The 10,937-nt window shown below is 37.3% G+C and overlaps 1 protein-coding gene across 1 annotated transcript; it reads right to left on the reverse strand.

Moving 5' to 3' along the window:
* Positions 1–3,165: 3,165 nt before the first annotated feature.
* On the reverse strand, positions 3,166–5,163 carry LOC135650208 (E3 ubiquitin-protein ligase Os03g0188200-like). Its single transcript, XM_065169437.1, has one exon. The coding sequence runs from the start codon at positions 5,044–5,046 to the stop codon at positions 4,570–4,572; it is 477 nt and encodes a 158-aa protein (XP_065025509.1). The 5' UTR covers positions 5,047–5,163; the 3' UTR covers positions 3,166–4,569.
* Between the last annotated feature and the right edge of the window lie 5,774 nt (positions 5,164–10,937).

A 10,937-nucleotide genomic window follows, 5' to 3' on the forward strand; every position in this document is an offset into this window, starting at 1 on the left:
ATTAACAGTCTCCACTATTTTCAGTGGTTTCTCTATAATTTTTATTTGTATTTTATTTGTTTATAATCTCTAATGTAAATTTCTTATTCAAAGACTTGTTTGGACATCAATCTTGAATTGCAAATGATCACAAAGATCCAAGTCGTGCTAAGAACGTAGCATCCTTCAAAGTAGGAATTCTTTCTTTAGTGGAAGATAAAGAGAGAAAAGCAAAAGAGGGTCCGATTCATTTGTCTCTGCCCATTGGTCGGCCTTGGTAGGCCCCACCGCTGATAGCCACCCCTTCTGACCTTTTGTCTCCAAGCGAACTAAAGCCTAAAATAACAAAATAAATAATAATAATAATAATAATAATAATAATAATAATAATAATAATAATAATAATAATAATAATAATAGATGATTAATGATATGACCGACACATCAACATCAAAGGAGTGATATATGATAAACATGTTGACATATAATTGACACATATTTATTTTTTTATTTTTGCTTATATCATCTTTATTTATGTTATTATAAAAATACTTTAATCATTATTTATTTAAATATTTTACATTCTTCACATAGCATATAATTAATTATATATTTTACTTTTTAGGAAAACTTTAAACTTACCATCAAAGTAGTTAAATTGGTGGGATTGATATCTTTTTTGGCAATTGTGTTACCATTTATCTCAAAAAAATTAAGTTATTATATAAGAGGATGAGAATCCTAATTTACAATTCAGTAAAACTCATCTAACAATTGTCATATCAATTATCCCAAAAACATTGTTATTAAATAAGAGGACGAGAATCCTAATTTGAAGAAATTGGGTAAATTTCATCAAATTTTAATCTTGTAAAACAATATGGCATTGATTAGATTAGGTTGGATGGGATGGGATCCAAATCTAGTCTAATTCTTTTAAATAAAAATTTCAATGTCAAAGTTTTTTTAATATTTTTTTATTATATAGAAGAGATCTTAATATTTAACTAAAAAAAATCTCAAACACCAACCCCTCCAATAAAATATATTTTTGCTCAACCAAATGAACAGTGTGTTGTCCTTTAAATCAAGTTTCAAGTGGTTCAAATGATTTCACTAGTATCCTTTTGTTATTGAAGTAGGTAGGACACAAGCCATCTTGAACCTAAATCCATAGGCTTGGATCCAAAGAATCTTGAACTATTTAGATCAAGTGAGTAGGACTTACTCTTTAACTTTCTTAAGATTCTCTTGTAGCCATGGCTTGATCACAATAACCCATGGAACTTGATATCATCATTATAATTCATTTTTATTTTTATATCCTCTTATATTTTGAAATCGATATCAAACTGATATTTAAACTCTTTTTTGATAGCTAAAAGTTGTAAAGATTCATTGCAAGAACAAAGTTGTGGCAAGATTTCCGAAATGATGAAGCAAGTTGGCAAAAAGATTGTGAGAACCCATTATTATAGGTATCAAATAAATAAGATTCTATGATTTAAAACTTATCTTTCTCAGTTACTTTTAACAAAAAGAAAAAAAAATTATCACTTCTAATAACATGGTTCGACGTGAATTTATTGATTGGATCTAGTTTAATTTATAATAAGGATCGTTAAGGTTGGTTACGAGAAGAAGATGTGGTTCTAACTCATATATATACAAAATTGTTTGTGATAGAAATAACGAGCTCTTAATATATCATTCGTATAAAGATCGAGGTCAAAAGAGATTTTTCGATCTAGTTCCTTTAACATCCAAATTAGTAATCCGAAAAAGATGAATGATGAACTATAAAAATTGATTCTCTTGATAACTATATGCCATAAAGAAGCCTTTATATTCGATCGTAAGATGGCATAATATTATGTAAAACTATTTGTCTTGAAACTTTGTTCAAGATTTAATCTTGATTGAGTCCTGGCTAACCCTACTATCACAATCCTCTTATAATCTATGGATTTTGATAGGTCATAAATATTTTGACGATTTTAATATTTAAAATTTATTTTTATCTGTTACTCTTAAAAAAAGAAAAAAATTCATCAATTCATTGGAATAGAATTGAATTGATCTAAACATAGCTCAACGCAATTTCATTGATCGAATCTAATTCAATTTATAATAAATGATGATGAGGTTTGATCTCGATTAACCCTACTATCACAATCTTCCCATAAATCAACAATCTTTGGATAGCAAGTATCCCACAGTGAGCCCAAAGACATCCAACTTTATGTACTCATCAAATGTTAGGCACTCAACCACAACATAGTGTTGTTCCATAACTTGAAGTGCCTCAATAATTGAGATGTCTTGTACAACATAGTTTTGGGTGGAAACACATACCAAGATGAAGTTTGTTGAGATGTCCTTTGCAATAGGAAAAGTGAACATTTTGGATGGTCCTAAATGCCTTGGGCATTGATTGGTGAGCTGCACCAAGACACACTTTTTCTCTCTCTCTTTCTCTCTCTCTAATGGATAGACCATGGTTTGATTTTGACAATACAAAATGTGGATGGCCTTGCAGGATCATCTGTCACTGCCACATTGCTTGTAAAGAGAGTTAGCTAGAAATTATCTGTTTTAATTTCATGATAGGAAACAATTTTGGCTCTGCCATTAACTATTCTTGAAATGTGCAAGGTTTGGATTCAGAGTGGGGAAATGCTTGCAGTGACTTCCTATCAACATCAATGCATATTAAGGACACAAAGTTCTTATTAGAGTTGGTTCTTTTCTAAAGCAAATTTTGTCAATCTATAATTATATTCATCACAAGTTTTCACATTGGTAATAGAAGACAGAAGTCTCTCCTACACAAGGTTAATTTTTTTTTTCAAGAATGCAAATATATTTAAAATTTCAAGACCAAGAATATATACAAATCATGTAAAAGAGAAGATAACTCTCTCATAAAAAAAAGAACAATTATATCTAACATATATTTGAAAACAGTTCACTTTGCTTGTTGATAATATTCACCAAAACAGTGTATTATATAAAAAGAGGTTTAACATCCACAATTGTGTAAAAAATATTCTATGATGGAAACTAACATTAATTTTTCTTAACCTTTTATTTATGTTGCTTTGACATGCATGATTTTTTCAATAATTAGTTTATAAATTGTTGAATGAGCATGTATTTAAAACAATAGTTTGACCAGCCCATAAGTCAACATTCTAAAATGCATAAATTATGTAGTTTAATAGCAACTTTACATCATCTTGTTGGGTCAACATGAACAAACTTGAACAATTGCTTCAAGCAATGGGTCATGACTTCAGCAGGTAGCATAATCTCATCTCCACTATTACAACTTGAATATAGAAGATTAAAACACAATAAGACAGCACAATCATAATCATCCTAAGAGATGCATGTCTCATTGTCCTAATTATCCTAATAGCAACTTTGCATCATCATGTTGGGGTGAGGGAGATATCTCCCCCTACATTAAACAAATTGAGATACATGGTTATTGAACAACATATGGGTCATGACTTGACTTTAGCTGTATCTTATGCATCTCAAGTGCTAATTGCTACAAATCTTATTTGGGGTTCAACACATGTAATGTGATTATCTTGAACACACCTACATCACCTGCCTTTTTATATCTCAACTATATCAAGATGGTCCAAAATATGATCCATATTTGTTACATGGAGGTCTGAGTTGTGCTTCTTCCTTGCAACCTTTGTCAATTGTTTAGTGTTGATAGTGAATCATAATGGAAGTAGAAAATATATATAGCAATTATTAGAAAATATAAATATGAAATGAACTGTACTTTGCTTGATAAGAAGATTGTTGCTTAATATTGTAGCCTGTGTTGGGTCCATAAACAGGGAAACTATAGCTGACAATGATCCTATAATTATCATTCCTAATTAATTAGATTATACACAACTGTGAATAGTAAAATAAATACTCAAGTCGAATTGGAATCATTCCAAATGACCAAATAATGAGGTTTGGTAGCTTCCATTACCTTCCCGGACCCAACCATAACACTCTCAAAGGACATCAAATCATTAAAACAAGTAAGGTTCAAGTGGCCTACCCCTCTCCAAAACCTTTCATCTCATTGCAAAATAGTATATTACTGTTTTTCTTTATTCAGAAAAAAATATTCTAGAGAGAAAGACCAAGAGAAAATAGAAGCAAAGAGAGAGAGAGAGAGAGAGAGAACTGTGGGTGTTGAAGGCTAACAAAAATAGTTCTAAAAGTTTCTTGAGACAGAGACATCAAAGGAGTAATCTACTTTCGGAATGTACTGCCTGTACTCATTTATAGTCCAAAGCTGATTTCTTCAAGGAAGAAAAGGTTTAATTGGACGCAAAAAGATTCAATACAAATCACTGTCCTCTTGTTTGACATCATCCTTCAACACCTCCCAAAAGAATGGTTGTTGTTCATCTTCTTCTTCTGGGAGGTAACAGCTGATGATGATGATCATGTGTGGTTTAAAGCTCGGTAGGAAGAGGCAGTGATAGGCTAAGAGAACAGTACTTACAACTACGTTTGTGCTGAGCCAGCAGTTGGCCGGCGCTCCATTTGCAAAGCTTACAGAATCTAACTGACAGGATCTACATCGAATCTTACATGAGATTGATGTGTTGGACCGTTGGGAGAGGCTGTGCCGGGGCTTCGCCCGTCGGCGCGCCTCCGGCAGATGGGGCAGACCGGCGCCGTGAGCAGCCAAGGATCCACGCACTGCGCATGGAAGCTGTGGCCGCAGGCCGGCAGCAGCCTGCACCTGTCGCCTCCCCGGAAGCTCTCCAGGCAGACGGCGCAGTCAAGGGTGCCGTCCCGCCCCGCCCCGAACGCGTAGCAAGGCAGCCGCTTAAGCCGGTCGGGCGACAGGCCGTGGCTGGGGCCGCCGCGCCTATCCCGGGCCGAGGTAGCCGTGGACCACCTCCGGAACGCCTTGCCCACGGTGCACACGTGCAGCACCACCAGCACGCCGACGCCGGCCAGCAGCATCGCGGCGGAGACTGCCGCGGCCGCCGCCGTGACCTGGGCCGCAATGGACAGTAGCCTGACGGTCATCGCAGCTGCCGCCCGCCTAGATTTGCACAGCTGGGCCTAGTTACTCTGCGATCCAGCTGCGGACGCCGGCGGAGGAGGACCGGGGGAGGGAGAGAGCGAGGGGCCGATGCGCAGAGTGGATTTGGGCAGCGCAGATATAGGCCTTGGTTTCCTGGCTTCCTACTCCCGGTAGATCCCAGCCGTTCATCGCATCAAGATTCGTACGACGCTCTTCAGATGATGCTCGACAGCCACACACCTACCCCGTTTCACATACTTCTCATTGACCTTATGTGCCAGCAATGAAGGCTCAGTTTGACTCAAACTTTACAGTTTCTTCGTATATTGTTGTCTGTATGACTCAACTTGTTTTGCATAAAATCAATGATTATTTTTTATTAGATAACATATTATATTTGATCTTTCATATTTATTTTAGATTTATTATATGATTTTATGTTAAACCAATCTAATTCTCCCTATCTAATTTTACTTTTGAATGGCCACAAGTGTGTATGCCCAGTAACACCACCTCTGTTCTGTCATTCAACTTGAATCGAGTCCCAAATCACATGTCGTGTCTCCTAATTTGATTGGTCGATGCCACTCAAGACAAGCATCAAAGTGACCTCTTTTGTCGTCACTTTCCATGTATGATTCACGAACTATAGATCAACACTGTGAGATAGATATTATGAGAGGACAAAACGGTACCTTCTCTCAGTAAAATAATTGCGGTAAAATAAATTAATGGAACGAGAACGCTAACAAAAGTAGGTAGGGAAGGATACATGAACGGGGAGAAGTCTCTAGAGGAAATGACACTCGTGAATCACGTGATGCAAAATATTATTTTATGTTTTCGTCTTGCTGTATGAGATTAGAGCTCCTTGACTTTGTATTGTAAGTATATGATTAAGACTTCCATGTATTCCCCAATAATTTTCTCGCCAGTTAATGTACAGTCTAATATAATAGTATTTTGTTTTTTTGATCGAGATCCTTGCACGGGCACCAAGAAATAGTGCTTGTAATAATAGCACTCGTGATCCATGCGAAATTAACATCGGTGTCATGTGATACGTGCGCTCGATTTCGAACGTTGGAAGAGAACCGAAGAATTCCATATGCTTGGTGTTGTTGGGTTTTGTCGTCGACGGTTGAGTCAGCTCGATTGGATCTAGACTTGAAAGACATAAGAATGTTCAAAAATATCCTCGTGGTAGTTTTGACACGAATGAGATGGTTCCGAGATGGTTTTGAGGTTGGGCCGAGAGGGATTTCGGCTCATTGGCAAGTCCTTGCACAAAAGTCAATATCAGGAGTGTTTCCGAACATAATCCTTTCGATGTTTAAGTTAGTTCTTAAGTGATTTTGTAACGTAAAAGGGGTAATTATAGAGAAATCCAACCTCTTATATTAGCATAATGGGTTTAACTTTTATACTTATTCAATGGAAATAATCATTTGTCGTACTTTCCCATTTACATTTAGTTAACGGGGCAATGGGCTTATAACGATTACAACATTCTTTCTTTGATATTGCATCAATAAAGACAACATATCTATAATGACCATAATGTTCTCCTAGATTGTTGTTGTAGAGATCGATCAAGCCAGTCCAAATGATCCCTCGTGGATCATCGTTTACGGGGCTAACACATCATATCTTTCTTTATATCATGAGCGCCATGTGGTCGATGGCTAAATCGTTACTATTTTACGTTAGTGTCTTTGTGGTGATTAATTGGAGGAATGAAATTGATTATCAGAATATTTTTTACCGTTTGATATTTTTACGAGGCTTGATGGTATAATTAACTTAAGCCTAATTCATTTTACATGAAAATAATTGGTTTTATATTAATTTTTTTTTAAAAAATGATGAAGACAGTATCATGCGCCTGACCGAATCTTGATGCGACGAGCTTGGGGTCACCACCGGTTCTGATTTGGTCCGGACATGGGGCTCCGATTGACCGAATCGACGTCGATGGGACGGACGACCACGTGTCGTCCCATGAATTCGGGGGTTTCCCTGTCTCATTTGCGACGGGAAACACGGGATTCACCGTATTCATGCCTCGGGTCGGTCTAGTCTACGGTCTGGAAGAGAGAATGTTGTGTTTCTTGCGTCAGGCGAGACAGGTGATCCGTATCCGTCACGTGAGCTCACGGGACCCTTGTCGGGATCTAAAACTCCTCTCCGATGGTAAAAGGACCATTGTCACCGGTTTTCGAATCCAACCTCCTCGGAGGCTACCCACCGAAACCTATGGTCAGACAGAGCGCGGGGCCCTTTTGTGGGTCCCTCCTCCTTTAAGCTAACATCGTGCGGGTAGGGAAGTACTCCTTAAGTGTTATCTATCAATCATCTCCCCCCGCCCGTTTATCCCGTCCGTCTCTCCTCCCCCATCAAATCGAATCGCCCGCCTCCCTCGTCGCCGTCGTCATCATCATCGCATTCCCTTTTTCTTCTTTCCTCTCAGATCTGATATGCTATCCTCCTCCTCCTCCTTGCTTCCGAATCGAATGAGCTCTGGATGCAGCGGTTTATCGATCTCTTCCTGGCCTTGTTGGTCTCTCTTCCTTTCGTGGTGGTGGGGTTTGATCCGTTTTTGTCTTGCTTCTTGAGGTTACAAAGCGGGAACCGGTCGATAAACCTCTGCATCCGGGCGTCCGCAGCCACCCATTCCCCAGCCTCTCCTTTCCTTTCTTTCTCTCTTAATCTTTGCCGTGGTTGACTAATGACTGAGGTAGAGAAAGGTACCAGATAGCTGTCACCGCTTGGTTTGGTGTGACCTAGCTGACGCGTGATCTTTCGGGAAGGGCATTGGTCTGGTGCTTGATTTTGCAGATCCGGTGGTAGGTGTTTCGCAGGCGTCTTCTTATAAATCTTTTAGTGTCATTGGTGTTTAGATTGGAATGTAGTTAGCAGAATGCTTGAGTTATGCTAATGCATGCGGTCACTCATCTCTTCTTTATGCCTTTCATTTTGCGTAGTTGTCTTTGATTTAATTCCTATTTAAATTGTCATTCAATCTAACCCCAATGCTCAAAGTGTTCTTTTTGTGTGTAGATGCAAGTGGTTAGTTCAATGTTCATGTTGAATCTTCTCAGGTGGTATCTATCCTTCATGTTCTAGGCAGGGGAAGAACAGAAATTTCTTTTTAGTATGGAAGCTGGCTGTTTTGATTTGTCTGTCAATACCAATTTTTCGGAATACATTCCGAAATATGAGGAATGAATGGGGGAAATGAAGTAAAGTTGATCAAATTAATGTGACTGAGAAGCATATTCTGATGCTTGAGATGTAGTCCATATTTTGATAATTGAATGCCCAGCTACGTAACTATTTTAAAGAAATAATTTAAGATCCATAGGTACCGACCAATGTACTATTCAGTGTACTTCTTTCATGTATAGATCACAACACAAAGATGATAAGGATTGTGTTTGGCGGTGTTGCTTGGTAAAAAGCTCCATTGGAAGCATTATCTTTTTGGAGGGTAACTTCACCTATGTTGTAAGATCATTTGTTGCTTTTCATGTTTTGGTGAAACAGTTGCTGCATCTTTGAAGGACACTGGGAAGTCCATTGTCGGACAATTGGGATTGAAGGAATGGAAACCTCTATATCATTATGTTTTGACACTTGTAGGTTTATCTCTAATTCTGTATAGAGCAATCAGCGATTTCAAAATGTATATTTGCATAGAGAAATGCATACAGTAACTGCACTTTTAATATAAGAGCATAAGATAATAATCTTATATTTCTTTCTGTACTATATGTGCTGAAATATAATGGTGCTCATGAACATAGAGGCCCATGGTTGGTGGTTTATGGTGCATGAATCTTTGCATTAGCTGATGTTGATATATATAAAACTTAATCACATGCTTGTAACTTATTTACCTGCGCATAACATGTACAGTTGGAAATGGTTACTTGACAGTCATTATTTTAGATTGAATTCTTGTCACAAAAATTGGAAACTGTTTGCTTTTGTAAACTGGGATTCCATGCATCTAGGACATCGAACATAGTTGTGCTGAGCTTGTGCCGGCCTGTGACTTTTTGTAAGACAGAACAGTATCCTTGATGAATTGTATGTACATGATGCATGCAAGCAATCAATATTCCAGAGATATACTGACATTTGTGTAATCCCACTTAAGTTTCGTTAATTAGGCCCGGGAAGCACCCATATGCAACTGAAAGTATGTAGTCCATATATCAGTTGAGGTTAGACAGACACAATCAGAAACTGATATGTGGATTTAAACATGGTGATGGCAAGTGATATCAAACCATCTCCTATTTTTATCTCTTATGTTCTTTCCTAGCTAGCTATACTTGACCTTGACACTAGTACACCTTGGTACTTTTTAAATATGTATTTTTTGGTTAACTGGTACATTATGATAGGTGTTTGAAACACGAAAACAGTTAATTGTAGTGTTTATAGGTAAAACGTCATGCTATTGCCATGTCTACAGTTAGATGCAAAAGTCTCCTCTTCGTTTTCCCTTTCTCTTCCTGTATACTATTATGAGATGGGACATTACAGCATGTTGTTGTTGTTGTTTCATACTTTTATAAGTCTTGATGATTATTCTTGTGGTATAATCCTTCATTTATCTTTAGAACGACACGTAGAACAGAGCCTGACTAATTATACGGGTGGTCCTGTTCTTTTACATTGTTATTAGTGCTTTAAATCGTGAATACTTTATAATTGAGAACAATTATTCATTCTTGGCTCCTCTAGCAGTTGATAGTAGATCATGGCCTTTTCGGTATTTGGTGTTTGTTATGAAGGAGTTCACTCGAACTCTATAGAAACTATACTCTGTTGTTAGTGTTGGAATAAGTTTGTGAGATATTCCATATGAAAAAAACTTTTCTTGCTTCAAACTGAACCTTTTGGTGCAAATTTAGGATTTAGCTCGAGCTGTCATATTTGAACAAAGAGCAGCTGAATCTTTTGTTTGATTTGCTGTTTGGGTTTTCTACAAACCACTAGATTTTGGAGTTAAAATGCTGAAAGAAGATCTCATTTTTTGGTTCTTTTTATACTTGGGGCCATGTAGAATTTGAATTTGAAGGGTGCAGTTGTATTTCTTTCAATCATTGAGATCAACGAGAAAATTAAGTTCCACAATCTGCAACTTTCTCTTCCTCACCCAATAAGTTACCAAGGGATTCTTCCTTTGGCACCATGCCTAGTGGTTAAGATGCAGCAGTCAAAAAATCTACTGCTGCTCGAGATAACTTAAGCTAAGACTTTCTATTAGCTCAATCGACAAATTTGCAAAGATAATTATGCTAGGAGATGATTTTGTAATGCTGTGTATGTCACCCACCTATATCAGGCTAACTTCTATGGATGAATCATTGGCTTTCTGCAAGTGGCATTTTTCTGTTTGAACTCATACTCATTCTAATTTCATGCCAGTACTGTAGCAACCATGTTTTGCTGAACAAAATTTCAATTCTGGAACACTCAGAAAAGTAAACAATTAGTCAACATCAAGTAAGTATATTGGAGGGGCATCTGATATTCTTAGAAGATTCATTCTCTGTTTATATAATGGTCAGGTTATTGTTTACCCTTTTCTCTGTTATGGAATTATCATAATTTCAGTATGAATCGAAGATGCAAAGCTATATGACAGTTTATACTGCAGATCTCTCTAATGAAGCTTTATGTTTGTTGTGTTCAATACAGTGTAAAAAGAGCACCTTGCAAAAGAGTTCCCAACTTGTTAGGTACAAGGAATCCGGTTCCCAATTATAGTTCCTGGCATGGCTTTCTAGGGTTAACAGGTTCCTTGCCTTGGCTGCTGATAGCTGCTTTTCTCTTTCTCTTCCTTTTTCTTTCTGTTTGGAAGGATTCTTCTGCAGCT

Source organism: Musa acuminata, chromosome BXJ3-9 (assembly GCF_036884655.1).
Source record: "Musa acuminata AAA Group cultivar baxijiao chromosome BXJ3-9, Cavendish_Baxijiao_AAA, whole genome shotgun sequence".
Classification (NCBI taxonomy): Eukaryota; Viridiplantae; Streptophyta; class Magnoliopsida; order Zingiberales; family Musaceae; genus Musa; species Musa acuminata.